A 26766-nucleotide genomic window follows, 5' to 3' on the forward strand; every position below is an offset into this window, starting at 1 on the left:
GGGTTTGCGGCGGAAGCGGTTCCCAAGGTGGATATGGCATGATCGACATCACCTTCTGCCTCCATTGCCAACAGGCAATGAAGCTCCTTGAAGGAAATCTACCACAGCTAAGCTACATGAGAAATTCGAGAAGCCATGGACGGAGGACGACGAACGGCTAAAGCAGGTTCAATTGGCACAGGCAAAGATTTCATCTGCGACCGAGTTGAGGACTGCTACTACCACGACAGCTAAGAGTGCTGAAACCTGCAAAGGAAGCCTCCGCAGTACAGGTGGTATACCCTAACACCAAGGTGTGACACCACCGCAGAGACTTTGGAAAAGTCTGCTGGCATGCCAGAAGGGGGAAACTGGCTCAGGCTCTGTTTCAAGACCTTCGGGGGATGAGGGGCACAACGAAGACCAGGAGTCCTTAAACACGGTCCACAATGACCTTGAAGAGGATGTCGAGGACATTTTGTTGGACATTCTGTTGACCTTGCACACCTTGGTGTCAGATCCATAGGATGCCCCCAGCTCCGGTGGTCCCCAAGGTCCTCGATCGGCCTCCAGCGAAGATGCAGCGTCATCAGACACCCCATTTCAACCTCTCTGTCGGGCCCCTTCTCCCCCAGCAGACCGAGACACCAGTACAGGGACGTATACGGCCACGACGATGGATGATGAGTTTATCATTGCAGCGGACGGCGAGTCTCCTCATTTGCTTGCTCCACATGCGGTGTCCCCACCGGATGAGGTGGGGTTGTTCATTCCATGACCTCCAGAGCCTCTGAACTATTCCTGCTTGTGCCCGATATTGGGCAGAATCCTGTGCAGTGCCCTTAGGGACCACTACACACAATTAAGACTACAGGTGGCAATACAAGTTTTACCTTTGGTACAAGCCTGTACTACTATGTTAAAGTGGTAGCAGTAGCGGAGCAGCCAGGCTTATCTCAAGAGTATATGAGCAGTAGCAGAGATTACACAAAGGGACCACAATTACTGTGACACTGACTCAAGGTTTCAGGTAAAAAACATAAGTACATTCATTTTTAAACCATTTGTTATAAACACAACACTTCTATTAATTCAAAACCACACATAAAATATACTACAACTAACCAATTCACTTTGTATGGTATAACTTCAAGGTAAGTACCCTGTGTTTTAGCGGACCGGTGTTGTGAAACAAAAGATGTTACCGGGAATACACTTGCGATCACTTTTGGACAGTAATGACAGTTCGGTCTTACTAAAACGCGTATCCGCGGCAAGAAATGTTACTGGGGCAAAAACACACTTGGCACCTGAGATACCCAGAGAGAGTTGGGGTCAAAAATCATAGGCAATAGTTTTGTCAAGGCAGACAGAACCAGCGAACACTCCTAGACACAAATTCAAGAGTCAGTAGGCCGGAGCCAGTGTCAAGTGGAACCGGGTTCCTGTTGTCGAGGATCACACAGTCGGACAGTTCACGATTCAACGTAGCCAGGAGTACTTAGATAGTGTCAACAGAGGAAGCAAAAGTTATAAGGAGGGAAGACGAGGGCAAGCCTTGGAGGCGAAGAAAAGGGATTCACCCTAATTCCTCGAGCAGAACACAGTACCTTATTCAATGAATAAGCTGGTGCCACGGCAGTTGTTCCTGGTAGTTTCCTGCAGACCCACGGTTCCTGGAGCTTCAATACGAAGGACGACGTCTGGCGGGGTCGGCACCACACAGGGCTGAAGCCGGCAGCAACGACGGTGAATAAAAGGTGCACTCCTTAAAAACAGGAGAGGCTCTTCAGATGGCTATCCGGACCACTACAGCAGTGTGCAGCAATTTCGACCACGAAGAGGATCCTCTGGCTGTAGAAGATGAGCTGGTTATCCCCATCAGGCTCAAGGGAAGAAGACCCCGGACTGGATCTTCTCTGGTCGTCGAAGGGTAGATAGCTTAGGACTCCAGCAGGGCTTCACCGGGACGGGATAGTTGCAGCACCTGACTTCTTCTCCGCTTCTCTTTGGTTCCTTGTAGTTCCAATGGCGACTCTGACTTCTAGCCCAAGAGTCCTGCCTTTTATGCGAAAATCCCCCATTCACACAGCCTGGCTGTCAATCACGCAGCAGGGGGGTTGTCCAGCCTGGACAACCACCTCAGCCAATCATGGCAAAGTGCGACTTGGGTTTCCTAGGATATACTGTGCAGGGGGTGACTACACCCCTCCCTCACATTCAGCCCACCTAGACACCCAGGCGCCTAGAGGAGGGCTTCTTGGCAGAAGCCCGCCAAAAGACAGTGAACAAAGTAGGCAAACCTGGTTTGCCGCGCAAAGTAAAACACAAGGAGGACTTTAACAAAAAGAAATGGCGAATAAACCCAACCTGAGCCAAAAGAAAAAGTATTTGGTCAAGCGGGTTTAAGTTCGAGGCTAATATAATAGCCTAAAACAATCCCACGTTTTTATAGTATAATCGCTGTAGAAAAGTTAGGGTAGATACCACTGCCACCAGCCAAGTCTAAATGTTAAGAGCGAAACAATGCTCTAGGAGGTACAGAAAAAAAAGGGCTAAGGATTAATCCTTTCCAGTACTCAATGTAAGATGGGTGTACTGGATCTGTGGTTAAATGACTAAAGTAAATGGCAACTTTACCCTTTTCTGGGCGACAGTAGTCAGCCCCAGAAATGGAGTCGGTGGGAAGTCTAAAGGACAACCCTGTGTCACTGCACTGAAGGTGCTGTGTAACACACATGACGGGGTTTCTGAAGTGGTATACTCCAGAGTCCACAATCACAAAAACAGATGAAATACACATGGCAAAACATGGGTAAGAGTGGGGGAAAGCTCAAACTCTTACCAAGTGGAAAAAAGTAAACTCCAGAAATCCAGCAAAGCTGCTGAGGGACTCACTAGGTGAGGGAAATTAGCCATTGAATGAGAATTCTCCCCAACACCCGAGGAAACAAATGAGGGCTTCTTGTACCAGTGGTGCAAGGCAAGAGGAAGACTATCATGGCGGTGCCCCTTCTGGACGATGTGTGTGTAGAGGGCCTGACCCTCATGAAGAACCCTTGACCCGTTCCAGCCTAAGAGGATAGGGTGGAGAACAATCAGGTGCTGGACTCCGCACCCAAATGCCTGAGGTCACAGCCATCGCCAGATTCAGTGGTATGGGTAGCCACAAGGAAAACGTTGGGCAACCCATCCTCATCTACGGTTCCTGGGACAGCGACTGGAAAAGGATTGACGCCATGGGAAAGGTTATTTACAACACTGCATCCACTATCAAGGCAGCCAACGCACTGACCATCCTAGCCAGGTACGACTGGGACATGTGGTACAAGCTGGGGCATATTCTGGAGTTCCTCCCCGACGATAAGCGAATAGAGGCAATCGCTCTCTTCCAGGAAGGGGAAGAAGCATCTGATCACGCCATCAGAGTGGCGTTTGACGTCGCAGACAGTGTTCCGGCAGATGGGGAATGGTGTCTGCCTTCGGCGACAAGGCTGGTTGAAGGCCACGAATTTCCGTCGGGAGGTCCAAGCGAAGGTGCTGAATATGCCCTTAGACAGAGAAAATGTATTTGGGAAGGCCGTCGCAGAGTCCCTCCAGGTTGTCAAAGCGGATATGGAGACGGCCCATTCCCTGGGCACTCTCCAGCAGCATCACTTGTGTTTTCGCTCCTCCGGGGGAAAGTCAAGCAGGTCTTCCAATGGTTTCTCCACTTTGTACCGTCAGCCCTCCAGATCCGCTAATCGGGAAGCCTACAGAGGCAGTTCCCAGGACTATGGTAGCGGAGGACAGCATCGCCGTCACCTGCAGGGAAGGATGCCGGTGCTGAAGCAAGCCTGAACTGGCTACAACGTCTGGCCCCCACTCGTGCACCGTGGTGGGAGGCCGGCTGACGAAGTTTGTCAGCGAGTGGGAGATGATCACCACTGACAGATTGGTGCCGGCCTATCTCGCCCAGGGACACACCCTGGAGATTCAGCGCAGGTGTCCACGGATCCCTCTGGTTACCCATCGGGAGCGGCACATTCCTCAGCTCCTGGAAGAGGTATGGGCAATGGTATGAAAAGGGGCGATAGAGCTGGTTCATGAGCGACTGCGTTGCTCCGGATACTTTCTGGTCTGAATGTAGACGGGGGGGGGGGCTGGAAGCCCATCCTAGAGCTGCGAAATCTGAGCAAATAGCTAAAGTCCCAAAAGTTCAGGATGGTCACGTTAAAACAAATGCTCGGCCAGCTGGGAAAATGAGACTTCATGACGTTGTTGGACCTGGAGGACGCTTTCTTCCACATTCACAAGAAACATCGGAGGTTTCTGTTTCATGGTACAGGGACAGCTCTACCAGTTAAAGGCTCTATCTTTTAGTTTGAAGTCTGCCCCCAGAGTGTTAACAAAATGCCTGGCACCGGTGGCTGCTTATCTGTCTACGGGGCATACACGTATACCCATACCTGGACAACTGGCTGATTCCTGTACGCTCGTGGAGCTGGCCGTCAGACACACAGACGACCGTCCAGCTACTGACGGATCTGGAATTCTCCATTAAGTATTCGAAGTCCTGCTTAACACCATTGCAGATTGCGCTGTTCCTAAGTGCAGGCTCAATACGGTATCTTGCCTGTCCTTGCCCTGTGAAGATAGGATAGCAGCCATTCAAGGGAAGGTGCAGCGACGGTCGTCGACTAAGACAGCCACGGTGTGAGCCATCAAGTCGTTGCTGGGCATGTTGTCCTGCATCTACCTCATCCGGCTCTGCAGATTGCAAATGTGACCCCTTCAGGAGTTCGTGGACGCTCGCCGGATACAGGTGTCCGGAAGCTTCAGGGACAAGTTCCCTCTCGAAGACTAGTTCTGACGGGTGATGAGGTGGTGGGGCGTCCGCTTCCGCTCTAACATCACCCAATATTTACCCAATAACCCCCCATAACAGGAGATGGTCATCACAGATGCCTCCTTGGAAGGTTTGGGAGCCCACACTGGACGTCTACACGCCAGAGGCCTGTGGCTGTCGGCGGAGGAAGATCTCCATATCAACATCCTGAAGCTACAGGCAGTGTTCTGGGCCCTAAAGTTGTTACTTCCGTCTCTGAAGGGCAAGGTGTTGCGGCTCTTAACAGACAACACCTCCACCATGTTCTACATCAGGCAGCGGGGGGGGCACTCGATCCCCGGTGCTCTTCAAGGAAGTGCAGGACTTGTGGCACTGAGGCGTCGAACAGGGGATGTTCCTCATCCCTCTTCACATAGCGGGATTTGAGCACAAGACTCCCTCAGCAGGGAATTGCGCTCCTGCCACGAGTGGGAACCTCGGCAGGATCAAGTCGACCGCATCTTCAAGTGGGGCTGGCCCCAGAATAATCTATTAGTGATGGTGCCGATCCCAAAATGCCAGAAATGTGCCAGCATATTCCAACAACCGAGGAGCCTGTGGGACGTGTTCGCCTTCCTTTGGGAGCCTGTTTCTGTATGCGTTTCTTCAGTTTCCTCTCTTTCTACGAGTCAATAACACACTCAAACGGTGCCAGTGCAGAATGATACTCTTTGCCCTGGTGTGGTCGAGGCAGATTTGGTATTCAGACCCTCTCAGCCTGTCTGCGTCGCCTCCGCTCAAGCTGCCAGTGGTTCTAGATCTTCTCACCAGTGAAGGAGGCGCAATCCTGCATCACGACCCAGGATCGCTGAACATGAGCGCTTGGCTCCTACAGCTCTAGGGTTTGGAGGATGAGTTGGCAGCGGTCTGCCGGGAGGTCCATCGCTAGAGCCAGGGCGTCATCGACCTTGAAGTGCTATGGTCACGAGTGGAAGCGTTTTGCTACGTGGTGCCGGTCACAGAAGATTACCCCTTTGATGGTCATGGCCCCATGGATTCTGCTGTTCTTGCTGTCCATTGTTCAAGGCCGGACTGGCGCATACCTCTTTCAAGGTACATCTGGCGGCTATCTCCCGATACAACAGGAAGATCTTCACTTTTGTCCTACCGACTCGCCAAGGAGTTTCTCAAGGGACTTTTCAGATCTTTCCCACCGGTGAAGGTTCTTGTCCTGGTGTGTGACCTCAACGTGGTTCTGGCGAGGGTCGTAGGGGTAGGAGGCCCTTCGAGCCTCCATCAGACCCCCGCTCAAGTTTCTCTTGTGGGAAACTGCTTTCCTGGTGGCCATCAACTCTGCCAGAAGGGTAGGTGAGATCCAAGCCCTATCCTGCAAACAACCATACCTGACTTTCCACAAATCACGGGTGGTGCTAAAGATGCACCCCTCCTTCATGCCGATGGTTTTGTTGGATTTCACCTCAACAAGCCTTTGGTGTTTTTTCCCGAATCCGTAGTCTCTGGCAGAAAGGGCCTTGCAATCTCTGGACTTTGCTTGTGTCCTGAAGTACTACGTGACACGCACAAAGAGTTCAGTAGACCTCACAACTGTTTGTAAACTTTGGTCCTGTGTACCATGGGAAGGCCTTGTCCAAGTCTTCCATTACAAGGTGTCTCTACGGCTGCATCATGCACTGTCATTAGTTGGCAAACCGACCATTGCACGGCCGTCCGTAAGCCTCCTACTCCAGAGCGATCGCTGCGGGAATGGCCTTCCTGTCTGGTGTGCCCCTGCTCGACATCTGCAGGTCTGCTACGTGGAGGTCCACTCACACCTTCACAAAATTCTACTGCGTTGACATGGAATCCAGGGAGGATTCCAGAATTGGCCAAGCAGTGCTACGCTACTCGTTTGATTGAAGAGAGTCTCTTCCAGGGGTAAGTGTAATTGCTTCTGTTGAGCCTTCCTACCTCTTGAGGTTGTGTAATGTTGTACTGCTATGTATTCGTTATACATGAGCATGTGAATCTTTGCCAGACCCCATGCTCGAAGGTTGAAGTTACTTAGCTGTAACAATTGTTCTCTAGCATGGGTCTGGCATGGATTCACATGCAAACCCTCCCTCCTTCCCCTCTGCGGCTCTTCTTGGTCAAACTGTCACTTTATGTTAAAGTTAAAGGGACACCGTTTTTTCTTTTACTGAGGAGTCCCAGACTGACTTGGAATATTCATGAGCATGTGAACCCATGCCAGACCCATGTTGGAGAACAATAGTTACAGGTAAATGACTTAAACTCTGAGATTATCAGGAGGTTGAGTAAGTTTGGTAAATCCATGATCTTTATTTGTCTGGACTGGGTGGTATTTTGTTTTCTTCGCCCAGGAATCAGAACCTTGAATCTACATGCCTGGTTTCTGAGAGAGAAGACACAGATTGGGACCTCCTTGAAGACGTTATGGAGGTGCTACTTTCGGCTAGAAGACCGGCAACTAAAGCTCAATGCGCTCTTGTTGCAACAAGCTTTGTAGTTGTAGGGCTAAAGATATAGATCCTTACTCGTACGTCCCGTCTCCTTTCCTCCATCCTTGTGTGGCATCCCCCAACATGGGGACGGTAACGGAAACCTTTGGCAGCGAAAAATGGAGCTTCACCTTTATCTTCAGTATAGCACGCTGCGGTGTGGCCACGCAATGCCGTCTGGGGCCTCACCTCAGTCCCTTTTTCCACGGGGGCGGACCCGGCAGCTGGCGCTGAGACTTTTTTAGCTTTCCACTTGCGCCTTTTCTTTGTCAATCTTATTTAAATTCCCTTCAGTGCCTCGCCTCCCCCGGTGCATGCCGACCACAGGAGGATTCACGAGATATGCCTCATGCGACTGCTCATACTCTTACTTCCCATCCCCTTTCCTCCATACTGCATGGGCGTCCCTTCCAAGGGATGTGAGACGGAACCTTTTTCACCAGAAAAAAATAGTCTTCCCCTTTAAATGTAGAGGCGCGCAGGGGTGCGGCTCTGGGAGCATGCGCTGTCCTGACTCCGCCTTCCAGTGCCATACCTCAGCCCCCTTTTCTGCGTCGACAGGAATAGGCCGAATTCACCAGCGCTCCTGGGTTTGGCTTCGGCCATGTAATCCCACACGCGGATACTTCTTCACTTTGTCTTTTTTGTCATTCTTGTCATTCTTATCATTCAGGTGCTCGGTCCTTAGGCGTCGCGCTCCTCGTCGGCGCATGTCGACTTCCAGAGGGTTCAGCAGGTGTCCATCCTGCAACGGGCTCTTCCCAACTTCAGACCCCCACACCCTCTGCCTACGTTGCCTTGGCCCAGACAACAGTTGGCAAGCTTGTGCGACATGCTGTCATAGAAATCGCTGAACAGATTAGCCAGGTGAAGGGAGTTCTTCCAGAAGTCACCTCCAGAGGACTTCAAGAACTTTGTGAAACACAGAGCCAGGCCCAAGGTAGGGCCGCTATTTTCTACCACACCCCGCAAGGGAGACTCCTTACCAAGGACTCGCCCGTGCGGGAGGGACTGCTCAGGTCCTTGTACCAGCACGTGCACCAAGGCTGCTGCAGCTACTGGCCTTGGGGTCGAGGCATCCTTGGATCCTTCCGGTGTCTGTGTTGAGGGACCGGAAGCTTCTTGTACCGGATTGTCATCAGAGGGGCTCTGCCCTTGTACTGGTAGTATGGCCGAGGGGCTACGTCCTAGTATCGGCAATACATCAAGTGGGGGTGCCTAAACACAGCTCTACAGACCCCCGGGACAATGGTGTCGCACCTACTGGGTCTAGGCCGTAGGAGCAGGGTAGGCTTCGTGATCCAAACGCAAGAGTCTTGGAGGAGGCTGGGCCCAGCGAGCTGAGAAACCCGTCTAAGCAAGTGGCAGACAGCTCGACGAGTTGGCTGCCGCCCCAGACAGAGGCACCTGTCCGGCGCCATTCCAACAGTTGGGCGAAGAACGAGTGTCAAGGTGGGACTGGCCTCAACCAGGTACGTGGCCTACAGCCTATCCTTCTTATGCGCAGGCAGTTTTCCACTGCGTCCATATGTGCAGGGTATGCAGTGGCTCCAGCTGCCCCCGGCTACCCTGTCTGTAACCCCTACCATCTCTCTGGCCAGTGAACAGAGGTTCTTGGAGAGGTTCCTTGGGCTCATGAACTCACCTCGGATCGGGGTTATCCTCAAGGATGCCATCAGTGAGGTCCTCCCTACGATGCTACCGGCACCAGAAGCTTCTCGGCTCCCGGCACAGCTGCAGCCTCCAGCTCCTCAGCCGATTCCTCAGGCGGTTCTGTACCAGCCTCCGCCTTCTCCTCAGCCTCTGGCTGCCGTCCCTGTACCCCAACCTACGGCTCCAGCTACACCTCCACCTCTGTAGAATCCTCCTGATCCACCGGATACGGATGAGGATCCTGACATGCCGTCCTCAGCCAGGGCCGTCCATGAACGTCTTGCAGGGCTGTAGTACCTGGGCCTACCCCAACCTGAGGTTGAGCAGCCGGCAGAGGGGGTTCTGGCTGAAGTCCTCACGCGCCCCTCTGCCAAAACAGGGATTCCACTGCAAACCGATGTAGTCTCCCTGGCCAAGAAGGGTTGGCTCAAGCACCAATCCGTCCAGCTGGTCAATCGACACCTGGACGCCAAGTACAGGCAGATGGAGGGGGATACACTCTCTTGCTATCGGCCCATTCTCAGACACACTTCTCAGTGATTGCTGCAGCATCACTATACTCCAAGCCTCAGTCGTCATCAACCTCCACAGCAGCAACGCTACTAGGCAAGGAGGAGAAGATCTTGGAGGCGTACGGGAAGAAGCTGTATTCCAACACGTCCTTGCATCTTCGTCAGGCCAACGCCATGCTGGTGGCCACTAACCAAAGGTTATGGCGGGAAATTGCAGACTTCCTCCTGGAAATCCCTACGCAGAGCCAATCATGTTTTAAGGCGGGACTGGCAGAGGCCAAGCTAGTGCCTCAGGACCTCTTGGAATCCACCATGGCCCATATTGACGCATCTGGCTGTGCCTTCTGTATCGCCACGGATATGAGCAGGACAGCCTGGCTCCGAGCAACGAAATTCAATCTAGACGTCCAGGAACACATATTAGATCTACCGTTCGAGGGGGGGGGGCCTCTTCCACTCCACCACGGACAAAGAGCTCTACAAGAAGAAAAACAGCTCCCAAACGGCCAAGTCTTTATCCATCTTGACAAAGAGCACGCCCAAGTCGTACACCCAGTCACAACAGCGCTCTGACAGATGGCGAACGTGTTGGGAAGGTTCCGCAGCTTCCAGGCACAGAGATCCAGGCAGCCTTGACCGCTCGTCATCTTAGAATTGGTGCAAGCAAAGATAAAGTGGGGGGGAGTAAGGGCCTTTTCCAGTCCCCTGCCTCCATGACAGCCTCTGAGGGAAAGAAGGCATGACGCACCCCTTCGGGTCCACGTGTCTCGAGTGGGGGGGCAGGCTTGCTCTCTATGCACATTTCTGGAGGCAGAATTTCGCAGACCCCTGGATCCTCTCTGTAGTATCCAGAGTACCGCCTACCCATCCCATCCCAGCCTCTCCTCCCTCGTCCACTCCCTCAAGTTGGGACAGCATCTCTTCTGGCGGAGATCCATTCGTAGAGAGCCAAGCCGTGGAGGAAGTCCCAGCCTGCCAGCGAGTTTTGTGCTTTTACTCCAGGATTTCCGCCATTCAGAAGGACCAGGCGGGCGTGAGAGTTGTGCTGGACCTTTCCACCTTCAACCTCTCCTTGCACTACAAAAATACAAGATGGTTATGCCAGCTTTTATAGCAGAGACATTATGCAAGGGAGACTGCATGTGCTCCCTGGTTCTAAAGGACGGGTACCTACGCGTCCTGATTTGGCAGCCCCATCGTTTTTTCCTACGGTTCAGGATCATGGGCTACCATTTTCAATACAGGGTCCTTCCTTTTGGCCTCATCTCGGCCCCCAGGGTCTTTACCAGGCTCATGAATACGGTGGCGGCCCTCCTCGGAGCCTCCACATCTACCCATACCTCGACGACTGGCTCATCAGGGCTACCTCTCCGGAAGCAGTTCACCACTCTTCCCATGCCCTTATGAACACACTGCATGATCTGGGCTTCTTGCTCAATTTCAAGAAGTCACAGCTGCAGCTCACGCAGACTCAAATAATTGGGCCTCATCTGGGAAACGTGCACCGAGAGAGTATTTCCATCGGAAGACAAGATCTTGGCCACCAAGAGGGCCGCCAACCAATTCCTGTGCAGAGAGGTGACCTCAGCATGGTGGTAGCAACATCTCCTGGGTCTATTTGCAGCAGTCCTATTAGCCATTCCGCACACAAGACTGAGGATGAGGATTCAGCTGAACTTCGCAGCCTCATGGAACCGGGAGCGGGGCTCTAAATCTGAGATGATCAACGTTCCTCCATCTCTCCACCCGGACCTAACATGGTGGTCCAGGGACTGCAACCTACGGACGGGCAAGCCCATCTGGCCTCCCACCCCACAGGCCTCCGTCACAACGGATTCCTCTCTCGAGGGCTGGGGAGCCAGCTTGGACGATCTCTTGGTCCACTGCACCTGGACTTGACAGGAATACCACATCAATTGGCTAGAGCTGAACGCCATCTGGCTAGCGCTCAGGGCATTCCTACCACTTCTCAGGGGCAAGGTTATCCTCCTACAGACTGACAACTCGACCAGCATGTACTATGTCAACAAGCAAGGAGGCGCCAGATCCCCTCCTCTGTGCAGACTGGCAATCAACATGTGGGAGTGGGACCTGGAAAACGACATCTACCTCACGGCAGTCCACCTCCTGGGGGAATCAAACCTGGAGGAGGACAGGCTCAGCAGGCTGGGAGAGGACAATTACGAGTGGCAGCTAAACAACCTCGTTATTCAGGAGCTCTTCAGCAAGTGGGGTCATCACCCGGTGGATCTCTTTGCCACCTGGCACAACAAGAAGAGCCCTCAGTTCAACTCCTGGCAGGGACAGGGTACCGGCTCCCTGGGCGACGCATTTTGGTTTCAGTGGAACAGCATGAGGGCTTACGCCTTTCCGCCCCCTCTGCTGATTCAGAGTAATTTGCAAGATTGCTAACTCAATATCATTCTGATAGCTCCATGGTGGCCGGCCAGGCCATGGTCCTTGGAGCTGCTCAGCCTCTTGGAGATGCCCCCGATTCATCTCCCGACTGGCCCAGCACATCTTCTGGCACAGGAGGGCGGCAGGGGCATCCACCCTGTGCCACAGAAACTAGCCCTCACAGCGTGGTTCCTGAGCAAATAACGCTGTGGCACCTCAGCCTCTTGCAGGCTAATATGGAAATCATTCAGGGCGCCAAGGAGCAATGCTACCCGGGCCACAATGCAAATGGACCAGATTTTGCCACTAGACTCCAAGGACATCGATCCACGGGCATGTACTTTGGACGACGTGCGCTCCTTCTCTGCACACCTCGCCCACTCTGGCATGCAGGTTGACAGTTGCCGTACATATCTCGCAGCCATCAGTGCTTACAGGAACTCTGAGGGGGGAGAGGGGGGTCGTCTTCTCCTCCTCCAATCCTATCATCAAGAAACATTTGACGGGGCTCGCGAAGCTCAACCCGCCCGTCAAGAGGCCGCACTCCATGTAGGACCTCAACATAGTCTTGGGCGCCCTGGCGCACAAACCGTTCGAGCCAATGGCGTCTGCTGACATCAGGCTGGTCACCATCAAGACAGCCTTGCTAGTCGGACTTACCTCGGCTTGTAGAATCAGCGAAATCCAGGCGCTGGTTGCCTCTGAACCATATACTACCTTTCACAAGGACAAAGTAGTTGCGCGGACACACCCAGCGTTCCTGCCCAAGGTGCCGTCTGCTTTCCATTTGAACGAGCAAATAGTCCTGCCTACGTTTTTTGCTAATCCCAAGGATGAAGCACAGAGAGTGCTGCACTGCCTGGATGTCAGGCGAGCCCTGAAATTTTACTTGGACAGGACCAAGGGCTTCTGCGAATCGGACGCCCTGTTTGTCACTTTTGGAGGTTCAAGACCAGACTATCAGGCCTTTAAGGCTTCCATATCCCACTGGATGGTCTCTGTGATCAAAGAGGTGTGCGAGGGCTAGCAACAAGCCGCTTCCGGCCAACATGCATGCCCACGCAGTCGGGGCCTAGGCAACAGCCATCGCATTCCAGCGCCATGTCCCTTGGCAATTCCTAAGCAGGGCGGCCACTTGGGCCACTCCCTCGGCTTTCTGCAAGCATTACATTTTGGATGCCGGCTCTAGATCTGACGCAGCTTTCGGACAGGTGGTTCTCAGGAACCTATTTGCTTAAGGAAGGTCTCCTTTCCACCCGGGGGCTACATTGTTGTAATCGCCCATGCAGTATGGAGGAAAGGGGACGGGACGTAAGAGTAATTATAAGTTACTCACCGTAGTGACTAACATACTCTTATTCCATAGTCCCCTTTCATCCATACGTTCCACCATCCTCCCCCACTAATCTGGTGTCATTAGACTATGTTAAATCTATTGTCGACGTGTCAATGGGGACTGAGGTGTGGTGCCGGAGGGAGGAGTTAGGGCAGCGCATGCTCCCTGGGCCACACCCCGTGTGCCTCTAAATTTAAAGGGGATGTTTTTTTCTGGTGAAAAAGGTTCAGTCTCCCGTCCCTTGGAAGGGACGGCCAAGCAGTATGGAGGAAAGTACGTTAGTCACTACAGTGAGTAACTTATAATATTCAGCCCCCCCCCCCCATCTCGAAGCCTCATGTTTGCCCAAGCAGAGTGCTTCTGGGCATGATTTTCTCTTCCTTTAAAAAAAAAAAACTCACCACCCCAAACTGCACAGTAAATAATTTGATAGATACACATGTTCACAACACTTGTCCTTCAGCAAATCTTTTTTTTTGGGATATCTTACTCCAGTGAGAGCCGCTGACACCTTCAGACCATTGTGGGCTATCTGTTAAATGCATCATATGGCATATTACTCCTTATGGTGTATGGGAGTTCTGTCCTAACTTGGAAAATCGCCCTGGGGGAATGGCGGGTCCACAGTGTACTGTTTCTAAGGTTCACATAATATATAGCAGGTGGCACCACAGACACCAGCATTCTCTGAAAGCCTGCTGTGCAATTGTGTAGCATAAATTCTTTCTTTCTTTTTTAACAGAAACCCTGGATGAACTGACTGACCTATTGGTAAAGCTATTTTCAGGAGTCGAGAACAAGAATGTACCCTTACCGGAATTCCCTGATAATCCTTTTCAGGAAGAACACCTCCGGGTAAGTAAGGTGTAAGATGTGACTTGCAACAACTTAATTTTAGCAAAATGTGCAGTTTGTGGTGAGTGAAATATAATTTTTTTCTGGATCTTCTGGGATAGAACATGTTTGCCACGTTCTACAGCTATGGCTCTGCCACTAAGGTGGTATAAGTTTTGCCTTGTTCATATAAAGCTAAAACGCGAGGAGAAAAGCATAAGGACCTGCAATTCATGAAAGCCTATTTCGTTTTCACTTTCATCATCTGGTTATGCCTGTAAGGTCTTTATTGGGTGTCCTCTGTAAATTCTATGCGGGAGCAAAAAATGTGTGTCCACTTAACTTAATAACAATGTGACTCATTTGTTCATCATCTCACCATATTAATAGAATTGTGGCTTCTGCATCGTGCTCCCATCTTCTGAAAAAAGATTCACCCAGCTCCAGTGCTAAAGATTCACCCAGCTCCAGTGCTAAATGTATTATTTTTAGATCTGACCAGGGAGACTTAAAGCCACATAAAATGTGCTAGCCTTGTAGTTAGGGAGTGGTTTTCTGCTCTCCTAGACAATACTTATTTTCAGAGATCAAGAATGTTTGTACTTCAGGGCATTTCATTTATTGATACATTGTGACAGGTCGGGCAGCCCTAATCTTTTTTTTGGAAAGCAAACTGGGAGAGATTCTGTGAAATATATTCCCAGAGAACCCGAATGGCAGGCTGTTTATCCTGTGCACATTATGTTTTTCAAGTCTGTTCATCTGTGATTACAAAGTTTTTAAAACATAACCTTTATTGCTTTTTTGGGTTTTATGTATCAGACAAAAAACAGAAGGGACAAAAAACAGAAGACATACGCATCCCTTCCTGCACAGTATCCACCCTCGGTGTGTGATGGGCAGGGAAGGGAGTTGGGAGTTCTGTGCGGTTTTCAACAGTGCTTTTTTTTAAATGCATGGTAGGGCCCCCTTAAACATGTCTATAGGTTTTCCATTGCGGTTGGATGAGGTGAATTACCTAGAGCTAATTCCTTGAAAATCGAGACTGTTGGAGGCAGCCCTTCTGATTTTCTATTGAACAAGAAGTGGCTTTCAACATTGTACAGCACTCATTTCCAGTGTTACTTCCCATGAAGGTGGTGAGGATCTTGGATTCACTGAATAACTGGTTTAACTGAAAGTTAGGGTGGCAGTGGATGCTGAGTGGAGCCCATCTTACCATTTGGTGCAGCATTAAGTTCTTCTTTCTCCCCCTTGCTGTCAATGCTTCTTCTCAATACTTTCATTTGTCATGGTGTTTCTCGTGGAGGGTTTCACACCTCTCCTGATGGCACTTAATGGAGGAGTCTTTGGCAATTCTAGCCTAATCCAAAGAACATTGTAAGCTCCAGGGACAGCGCTGAAGCTAAAACTAAAATATTCCAGTGTGCACAAAAAGGAGGATATGTGTTTTATTTATCTTTATTTAGGAGAGCTGTACATTTACCGGAGGGAGGGAGGGAGAGAGGGAGAAACGCGCCAAGGAGGACTACAAGCAGCACAGTAGAGGAAGATAACCCAAGAGAGCAGTGAGCCTGAAAGCATTCCCCTGCAAACAGAGGTAATAGGGGAGGCATGAGTCCTTGGTGGCCCCTGGGGCATCACTATGTAAGAGAAACTAGTCTCAGTGAAATTGACGCGATACTGCAAATAGTGTCAGTGAAGTGAAACTGTATTAAGGTGATCCCAATAATGAATAAGCCTGAAAGAGAATGTGTTAAGAACAAGAGACACACACCCTGGGAAAAACCTGAATGGGAACTTAGTGTGAAAGGACAAAAAGAAGTGATTTAACTGTCTCACGCCAGGAAACGGTAACGCTCACGTTGCTACAAAGGATAGCCAACTTTAAAAAGGCCAGAGGTCAGAAAGACCTATAGTCCTGGGAGAGGGTATAAGAAATAGAATTACTATAGTATCCGAAGAGGGAAGAGCAAACCTTCGTACATTATAAAATAACTACAAGACCTTTCTAGAAGCAGACCAGAGACCATCGGAAGCTATCTTACTAACGAGAACTGTAAAAGACCTAGAGACAGTGCCATACGAGATCAACCAGTAGTTAGAGATTTGTTTTACTAGTGTAATGGATGTGCCAAAATTGATTAGGTGCCAGCAACTGAATGCAGTAGGGGACAGCCCCCCCCACACCACACACTTCAAGCTAGGCAGAGACATTTTTATGGAATGATTTACTATTGTAAATGTGTGAAAATAGAACTCGTAGGGTTAAAAGAAATTTGTATTTTAAATAGTGTTATGTTTATAAAGTCGTAAATGCTTTTATCATGGTTTAGTAAGCAGGCAAGGTACAGAATGCATGTTATAAAAAATTGAGTAGGAAAATGATTACGTTTTTTACTATACCCAGACAGAAAAGAACTCTACCATCTGTGTAACCGACAATGCCTTTAACTGACAATGCCTTTAATGAGTCAAAAGAATGCATTGCATGAAGAAGCTCCTTATGGACAGTGGTAGCATGAGTCAGCGCTGGACTTGAAAAATTCAAGGCCACAGTGCCCTGTAGAAACCAGATAAATAGTCTGAAACCAGATATATAATGAGGCTATATCTGGATTTCTCGCCAAAGGATGCAGCTGTGTGATCATATTTGGGGTAGTGTAGCTGGGAAAATCAAAGGATGTGTGCTAGAATGTATTTCAATTTGAAGGGTTGAATAGATGAGGAATAATTGCCTTTTGCGCGAGTATAATCAGTGGAGAGTTTTGCCTGGGCGTGTTTAGAAAATGGTGGGGGTTCGACTCTTCTTTCTCTGAAAAATATAAAAGGAAGCTCTGTTTTCAGCAGGGAGCTGGGGTATGTGTACTTTACAACGATGCTGTTTGTGTCAATCTGTCGTGAAATAAAACCTGATGAACCTGACTCTGCCTCCTGCCTGCTGCTTGAAATACTTTTGCTGAAATGCCAGAGGGTCCCAGAGAGCACCACAGGGCCCCAGAATGTCCAAGAGAGCCTGGCAGAGTGGAAGAGGCGCTGAAAGACAAGGCCAGGGTCTTAGGACCTCGAAAACTAGTATAATTTAAGTTTGTCAAATAGTAGTAGGGTCAGTTAGAAACTTTGGACGGAGGACATCTTTGTTTCAGAATACTTGATGACTGACAAACTTGAGTTCACTTTAGGCAGCAAAACCCCTATAGCGAAGCAGAAATATAGACATTATTATTGTTTGAATAAACCACACTCAAAATGTCAATGAAGTGTCTGCCTGCTTCTTCTGACCTAAGGATAGAAGAAAAAGTGGTTGTTCCTAGAGATGTAGGAACTCCCGTCCCCTGCACACTATCTAGTATCTGTGGAGCAGATTACTTATTCAGTGTTATTTATAAATAATTTCACATTAACAATTTGCATTAAATGCAGTCCATAGTTCAGTTGGTCGGGCAGAAGAAATAAATACCCAGCTCACAAGATTTCATGTAAAAAACAATTCATACATTTATTTATACAGTGTTTTTAGGCCCAACACGTTTCGAGTATAAACTTCTTCAGGGGAAGAATCATATTTCACAAAATTCTAGAAAAAGGTAGAAAAAAATGCATCTTAGTATAGCTGCATATGTAGTGTGAATTACAATTTCATTTTGATCATAATTTATTCGATACAAAACAATTAATTAAATGTCAGGTGTATTAAAGCCAGCGGGATACAGTCAGCTATTTCAAACTACAGTAGAATAACTTGTAAGAGGATCATAGACATGGCTTCTAACCAATCTAGTCTGTAAAAAGAGGGGTCCTAGGAAGGCAGAGAGCAATTTGACAAAATGGAGGAAAGATTGAACAATGTAACTTACCAACTATGGTGGTCACATAGTTGAAATGAAGTATCCAATGGAACATAAAGTGGAAGCTCTGGAGTGATCATTCGTCTCAACGCTAAAGAAATGAAACGTGTAAACCCCAAGTAGTGAGAGGAGTAACGCTAAGGAGAGAGAGACAAGAAGAAAAGTGCCTACTTACAACAAGTTCAGAAAAGTCCTGACGGACGGATCCATGCAAGGTAAAGAGGGATCTTTCGAAAGATAACACTCAGAAGGCGGTACTTCAAATGAGTAAAGTCATCTAATGGGGGAGAAAAGGATAAGCTAAAGCTTATTAAGGTGAAGAGAACGTACTGGTAAGACTGACAATCAGTCATAGCACTTACTTGATACTGTTCAGAGAATCCGTGCAAGCGATCATGGTGCGCCGCGTCCCACCGGAGGAGGATGCGGTACACTCAATGAGCGCCTTCTTAAATACATGATACTTGAATGACGTATGCACAAAACATGCGCGTAGGGAACCGTCTCTACGCGCATGCGTAACACCAAGACTAACTGATTGGGCCATGTCATGGATCTGACGACACGGAAAAGTCGGCGTCAGAATTCCATGACAACAAAATAACCACGCATGCGCGGGATGGAGAATAGACTGAATTTAGAGTAAGGAAAATGTAAAGACGTATTTTTAAACAATGGGAGAAGATGCATGTAAATCAGCATAAAAATTAGTGATAATAGAGATACGTCATGAATCTGATGACACAGAAAGACTGTCTGAATTTATGCATACAAAATCACTGCACATGCGCAGAAAGTAACAAGTAACGTCAAGTGGGCGCACCAAAAATATCAAATCCCCATTGTACAGACATTTTAGAGACCACCAACATACAGTGGCTCAAATGAGGATGGTGATACTAGAAGTAGTACACCCACTTCCCAGAGGAGGAGATTTACAAAGACTGCTTTCACAGAGAGAACTTTTTTGGATACATTGCCTAGACTCACTCACTCCCCTTGGTATGAATGAGGACTACTATCTAGGACCCTACCTGTGATGAATATTCCATTTTACCACAAGTTCCCCTTTTACTCATTAGATTACATTACCCTGTGCTACGGTGAAATTTCAGTGTTAAACTCACTTGCATGTTTTACAAAATACACCTCATTTGGTGGATGATGATGTTTAGGATTGCATTCCCTTTGCTATGACCAAATCCCTGTGTAATATGCACTTGCATTTGTTTTACAAATTTCACCTAAAATGGTGGAGGTTATTGTTTTGACAAAAATTGTTAACATTAGGTCACCTTGTGGAGATATGTTATATCTGATTTGGAAACGTTTAAAATGTTAACACATATGGTGGAATATATATGTGAACAAGGTGTCATTTGTGTTTTCAATGTTCGATAAGTGCTAATTATGCAAACAAACCTCTGTTACTTTAAAGCAAATGTACACCTAGAGGACTGGTCGTTTCTACGGACTAGACCCCACCATATCTCCTCTCACGCAAACTTTCTTCACATCCATATGAATATGGGTTACTTATTCTTTCCTTTACTATCCTTTTAAGTATGCGCGCTCACTTGACGTTCCTCGTTATATTCCGCGCATGTGTGGTGATTTTGTATACATAAATTCAGACTAGTCTTTCTGTGTCAGATTCATGACGTATCTCTATTATCACTCATATTTTTATGCTGATTTACATGCATCTTCTCCCATTGTTTAAAAATACGTCTTTACATTTTCCTTACTGTAAATTCAGTCTATTCTTCATCCCGCGCATGCGCGGTTATTTTGTTGTCATGGAATTCTGACGCCGACTTTTCCGTGTCATCAGATCCATGACGTGGCCCAATCAGTTAGTCTTGGTGTTACGCATGCACGTAGAGACGGTTCCCTACGCGCATGTTTTGTGCATACGTCATTCAAGTATCGGGTATTTAAGAAGGCGCTCATTGAGTGTACTGCATCCTCCTCTGGTGGGACGCGGCGCACCATGATCGCTTGCACAGATTCTCTGAACAGTATCAAGTAAGTGCTATGACTGATTCTGTCAGTCTTACCAGTACGTTCTCTTCACCTTAATAAACTTTAGCTTATCCTTTTCTCCCCCTTTAGATGACTTTACTCATTTGAAGTACCGCTTCTGAGTGTTATCTTTCGAAAGATCCCTCTTTACCTTGCATGGATCCGTCCGTCAGGACTTTTTCTGAACTTGTTGTAAGTAGAGACTTTTCTTCTCGTCTCTCTCCTTAGCGTTTCTCCTCTCACTACTTGGGGTTTACACAAGTTTCATTTCTTTAGCGTTGAGACGAATTATCACTCCAGAGCTTCCACTTTATGTTCCATTGGATACTTCATTTCAACTATGTGACCACCATAGTTGGTAAGTTACATTGTTCAATCTTTCCTCCATTTTGTCAAATTGCTCTCTGCCTTCCTAGGACCCCTCTTTTTACAGACTAGATTGGTTAGAAGCCATGTCTATGATCCTCTTACAAGTTATTCTACTGTAGTTTGAAATAGCTGACTGTATCCCACTGGCTTTAATACACCTGACATTTAATTAATTGTTTTGTATCGAATAAATTATGATCAAAATGAAATTGTAATTCACACTACATATGCAGCTATACTAAGATGCATTTTTTTCTACCTTTTTCTGCAATTTTGTGAAATATGATTCTGCCCCTGAAGAAGAGTGCCTAAAAACACTGTATAAATACTTCTATGAATTGTTTTTTACATGAAATCTTGTGAGCTGGGTATTTACTCCTTCTGCCCCACCAACTGAACTATGGACTTCATTTAATGCATCAAATTGTTAATGTGAAATTATATATAAATAACACTGAATTACTGATCTGCTCCACAGATACTATATAGTGTGCAGGGGACGGGAGTTCCTACATCTCTAGGAACAACCACTTTTTCTTCTCTCATTTATCCAACCTAGTTGCCAAGGTTGGTTTTGCTCCCCCGCACCTCAAACAAACCTTAATTTCTAAAAGGTTACCACAAACCCATCTTGTGAGTTTTTTTCCAAAACATAGGTGTGCCCTGGTGTTTGTGCTTATTGCTTCTTCTGACCTGCCACTGAAGGAAAAGATAGTTTTGCAATCTAACTCGCCCCCTTATAAAAAAAGAAATGCAACAAAGTACATGCAATGTTGCAAAGACGGAGGTAAATTATGCGATAGAAAGATATGAAACAGTTATAACAAAGAATAAGTTACTTTCCCCTGGTAACGTTCTATCGATTGGATGTTCCTCCCATGTATTCCTCATTGTATGATAAATATCTCTCCGCTCTGCTGCTTCGGAAAAAAGTTTTTCCACAGAAGGCGCTGTATGCAGGGTCGTCAAATCCATGTCCCTCGAGGGCCTCTGTTTGACAGTCAATGTCATCAGCATGAAAAGCTCATTTAGCATCCATTGGCTTCAGTTCTGTTTCTTTCCATGATGCAGAGGCATTACCAGGTGTACCCAACACCGTAGGCTCACAGAAAGCATAGTGTAATAACACGTACATTGTACAGCGGGGTAGGCTGGGAGGGGCGTTGAGGAATAAGTCGGAGGAACATCCAATCGAAAGAACGTTGCTATGCGTAACTAACTTGTTCTTCTGATGGATTGTGTCCTCCCACGTATTCCTCTCCCAAAGTAGTAATAATTTGGAGGTAGGAGTACCAATTACATTTAGATCGAATCATGGACCGACAAGAGAAAAAGTGCTTCCTGACTGGAGGAAGAATCAAGACAGTAATGTTTTGCAAATGTATGGATTGATGACAAAGTGGCAGCTGAACAATCATTGATTGGGACACCCCATTGAAGAGCCGCAGAGGTTGCCATGCCCTTTGTGGAATGAGCCCTTAGGCCTTCCGGCGGGTCCTTGCCCGGTAGTCTTTTGCATTAGCCAATAGCCAGGATAATCCATCTGGATATTCTTTGTTTGGCAACTGCAAGGCCCAATTTGTGACCACTGTATCCAATAAAAGGTTGATCAACCTGCCGAAAATGTAGCCATCCTGGATATATAGAAACTGAGCCCTTTTTGGGTCCAGTCTATGTAGACTCTCCTCCTTTCCTGCATGAGGAGGTGGGTAGAATGTTGGTAGCGTAGGTTTTTGTGACAAGTGCAAGTCAGAGACTACCTTTAGTAAAGAAGGTTTTACCCTGAGAGTGACACTTGCTTTATTGAATATTGTATGAGGAGGTTTGCAAGACAGAGCCTGCAATTCACTTACCCTGCGGGCTAATGTTATTGCAATAAGCAAGACGGTTTTTAACGTCAAGAGTCTTAATGGACATGATTTTAGGGGCTCAAAGGGAATACATGTTAAACTTTAATACAAGATTGAGGTCCCAAACAGGTACATTGAATGGAACTGGTGGGTATATGTTAGTTAAGCCCTTCAAGAATTGGACAATCAAAGGGATCTTAAAATATGAATCCTCCTTTGAGGAGCGCTTGAAAATGTAAAGCGCTGCTAGGTAAACCTTAATGGTTCCAATCTGGGGCCCCAGATTGGCTAAATGTAATAAAAAAAGAGAGCACCATGGTTGTCGCATAGAAATGAATCCACATTCTTATCCTTGCACCAGTTGCTGAACTTATTCCAACAGCAACGGTTCAAATAATTAGTTGCCGGCCTTCTGGCCTAAAGCAAAAGTTCCATTAAGTCATCCGGGAGGTCCCAATCCTTGTATCTCAGCCTTTCAGAAACCATGAGTGAAGGCAGAGTGTCTTGACCTCTGGATGGAGAACCCGACCTTTCTCTTGCAAGAGAGGATCCTCTCTTTGTGGAAGACGTATTGGAGGGCAGATTGACATGTCCAGAAGGTCTGGGTACCGTGTCCTCCTGGCCCTATCCAGGGCAATCGGGATCATGGATTTTCCGAACGTTCTCAACTTCCTGAAAATGTGAGGAATGACAGGGACTGGAAGAAACGCATACAGGAGAGGAAATTCCCAATCCGCTACTAACGCGTCTCCTAGTGCTCCTCTTGGGGGGGGGGGGAACTCCCTGGAGCAGTACTGTTCGCACTTCCGTTTGACACTGGTTGCGAACAGATCCACCTGAGGGGTTCCCCAAAGGGTGATGATCTCTTGAAGGACTTCCTGAGCTAGTTCCCACTCGTGGGAGACTGTGCTATGCCTGCTCAGAGCGTCCACGCTGTGTTCTCTCCGGCTAGGTGAACTGCCGACAGAGATTCCTTCTTGTATTGCCCAGAACCAGAGCTGCATTGCTTCTCTGTGCATTAGTAGTGACCCTACATCTCCTCTTTTATTGAGGTAGTACATGGCCACAGTATTGTCCGTCATTATCAGGACATTCATTCCCTGTGCAGGCGGCAGGAAGACTTGAGCGCTAATCTGATCGCCCTCGGCTTCAAAAGGTTGATATGTAGTTTTTGCCAAAAACTCTACCTTGTGAATGTTGTCTTTGCAATCCCACCACAGAAGGTTCTGAGCAACTCTCGTCGGAACCTGCAGGTTGTCCGACATCTTGCCTGATATCTGGGACCACTGAGTTCCGAGAGCCCATTGAAGGGATCTCATTCTGAAACGGGCCTTTGCACCAGGAAAATGCAGGATGCCATGAGACCACACAACCTCAGAAAATCGGAGGCCGGAAGATGCCGGGCATTCTGGAATTTGGTAACAATCTGCAGAATGTGTTGAGCTCTCACCTCGGGTGGCGAGGTTTTTCCCGAGGAAGTATGGAGGAATGCTCCAATAAATTGGAGTCTTTGGGGTGGTATGAAGTGGGACTTATTGTAATTGAGGGAGAAGCCCAGTTTGTGAAGAGAGTGGCAGGTTACGCTGAGATGTTCCCGGCTTGTTTGGGTGAACGAACCCTGATCAGCCAATCATCGAGGAGACTCACTGCCGCCATCAACTTGGTGAAATTAATGAATGAATGACAGGACTCGAAACTGATAATGAGAACCACCAACCTGTGCTTGAGATGGGTTGGCACATGAAAGTAAGCATCCTGAATGTCCAATGATACCAACCAGTCTTGGAGTTGGAGAGCCTGAAGGATCTGAGAAAGGCTAACCTGAGGAACTTGTTTAAGTCCCAGATGGGTCTCGGTCCTTTTGGGGGATTAGAAAATACGAGGAGTACCAACCCTTGGTCCTCTCTGCTACAGGTACATGTTCATTTGCACCTTTATCTAGCACGGTCAATATTTCCTGCAAAAGGAGCAGATCCTGAATTTTGACAGTTGTATCCCGGTGAGTGATCCTAAGGCCTTTTTTTTTAAAAGGAAGGCAGTAACCTTGGGCAACAGTTTCCAATGCCCAAGCATCTGAAATAATGCCCCGTCATTGGTTCAGATACTGAGAAAGTCTGCCTCCCACCGTAGTCATGTAGGTGAAGTCCTCAGAGCGGTTTATAGGCAGCTGAAGCAGCGGCTGAGGGTAAAGTTGCCGCTGCTTGGGCTGACTTAGTACCTCTCCCTCGTCCACCACAAAGGAATCTTCTGTGACCCCTTTGACCGCCTTGTCCTCTTCCTCTTCCAATTGAGGATTAGAAACCAAAGGACTGGCCCCTCCATGAAGATGAGCCTGAATAGGGTTGTTGAGGTTGTCTAATGGCAGAACTAAGGGATTTAGCTGCCACCTTTTGAGGTCTGCAGCTTCTCCAAACTCTCATCTGCCTTGCTACCAAACACAACCTCGAGCCATCAAAGGGCATGTTGAGTAGTCTTGCATGCACATCTGGTGCAAACCCTGACTTCCTCAACCACATAAATCTGTGAAATACTGTGCTAGCAGTCATGGATCTGCTGATGCTGTCTGCAGTATCCAAACCCGACTGGAGACATTCACTCATTGCCTCCCTTACCATCCTTAATGATCGCCAGGAAGCAGTCTTTCTCCACCTTCTGGGATGTGATCAGCTGCCATGGCAACACAGTCACACAGGGTAAACGTACATGTAGATAATGTGCAAGTCACATTAGTGGTTTTCAAAGCCATACTTCCCGCAGTGAAAACATTTCACGGCCAGGCATCCACTCTTTTGTCATGCCTGTCAGACGGGATGGTTTGGTAAGCGGACAGCTTGGTAGACGTAGCCGCCTAAACCACCAAGCTTTCAGGTGTAGGATGCTTGGTAAGATATTCCGGGGTCACTGCTGGAAGGTCTGTACATCCTTGCAAAGTTTTTATTTACTGCAGTCGCAGTTTCCGGGGTCTTTCAATTGGCCGAGACATTTTTCTGTAGTGGCATATGGAAAGTTGAAATTGGGTCTTTCTGAGGGCCCTGGTCGAAAATGTCAGTCATATCATCTTGTTCGAATGCTGGAGTAGACCTACTCCATCCCATAAATTCAGTGACCTTTCCTTCAGTTTTCTGTACGATGAGTCGGCATGCTCAGAGGCGTCAGGCCTGCCAAACTCATGCGAGTTATCCATGCCACTAGCTGACTGGAGATTATCATACAAATTTTAGTCTGGTTTCGTCCAAAATAAGTTCCTCTGGCACATTGGGGGTGCCAAACTGTAGAACAAATGGTGGTGCATCATCATCATCAGAGGGTTGGTCTTCCTCATAAATGGCTGAAAGTAACTTAAAATAGTCTTTCTTGGGGAACGCTTGTAAACCATGTCTTGCACGGTCAATGACTTGCACAGTGTCAAAGTAGCTGTGAAAGGCATCGAAGACTACTTCGAAACTGGTGCCTTTTTATCCGGTGTTGACCTCGATTTCGGTGTCGACCGTGTTGGCGAAGACGTCGAAGTTTTCAATGCCTTGTGCTTCTTTGGATCCACAATTCAAAGCTCTTGATTTTTCGCAGGATCGAGAATGTGCTCGATGTGACATCGGCTTTAAACTCTGCTTCGAACATTTAGTCTTCCACTTCGCCTTCTCCTTATGTGGAGCGACTGGGGCATGGCTCTTTTGCTTTTTCATTCGATGCCGTATTTTCGAAGATTTGCATCATCTCACTACGAAATGCATCCCACTTTGCAGGGGAATGGGATTTCGTAGGACACTTGATTACCTCAGTGGAGGAATCACTGGAGGTCAAAGGTGACCTATGCCGTCTCTTCTTGGCCTTCTTAGATGAAGATGAAGAGTGACACAATCAACTCCTATGTCTGGACCTTTTTGACATTTTGTGTCTGGAAGAATCCCTCGACTCATCAGTGTTTTCTCCCTCTTCGAAGGTGACTTCGAAGCTAACCTCCCACTGCCAGTTTACCTCTACGCTCCTGGAGAGCCTTCTTGGTCAATGCCGGACAGGATCCGCAGTCGGTGATACGGTGCCCGGAGCCCAAACACAAGAGGCAGACATGGTGAGCATCGGTAATCGACATTTTGGACATGCAGTACTGGCATTTTTTTGAAGCCCGACTTGGGCATCTAAGTTAAAGAAGACATTTTGTTAACGAAAGTCTTTCACTGAAGCGTGCCGTAATTCACTCTAAGCGTTAGCTTGGAAAAACGAAGCTGATGCCAACGGGCACTGCATGCGCTATTTATGCTGGTGATGACGTCGACCGTCAAATGGAGGCCCTCGAGGGACATCGACTCGACGACACTCCATACAGCGCCCTGTTTCCGAAGCAGCAGAGCTGGAGAGATTATCATAAGATGAGGAATGCATGGGAGGGCACAATCCATTCAAAGTGCCATTTATGAATATTTCTAATATTCATTATTTGATATTTGGGTATGTAACATAATGACTGTATTTCAGTAATTATCCACATGTTGTTTTTTCCTGAAAAATTAATTATATTGCTTAAAGTGCACACCAGGGGCCTTTAGAGGCGCAGTGAATCATAGGGCGCATATTTGAGAAACTGATTGACTTTGGCAGACATTAAGATTTTTGTTATGGGTCACAGGATTTAATTTCCT

General features: G+C 47.9%; 1 protein-coding gene across 3 annotated transcripts in view; it reads left to right on the forward strand.

Moving 5' to 3' along the window:
- The window catches only part of IDE (insulin degrading enzyme), a 2084778-nt gene that overhangs the window by 576070 nt on the left and 1481942 nt on the right, over nucleotides 1-26766 (forward strand). For all 3 annotated transcript variants that reach the window (XM_069611370.1, XM_069611369.1, XM_069611371.1), the window contains one exon: nucleotides 13946-14058. In XM_069611370.1, the coding sequence (XP_069467471.1) occupies nucleotides 13946-14058 (113 nt within the window). The remainder of the gene's footprint in view (nucleotides 1-13945; nucleotides 14059-26766) is intronic.

The sequence above is a fragment of the Ambystoma mexicanum genome, chromosome 8 (assembly GCF_040938575.1).
Source record: "Ambystoma mexicanum isolate Mex_15411 chromosome 8, UKY_AmexF1_1, whole genome shotgun sequence".
NCBI lineage: Eukaryota > Metazoa > Chordata > Amphibia > Caudata > Ambystomatidae > Ambystoma > Ambystoma mexicanum.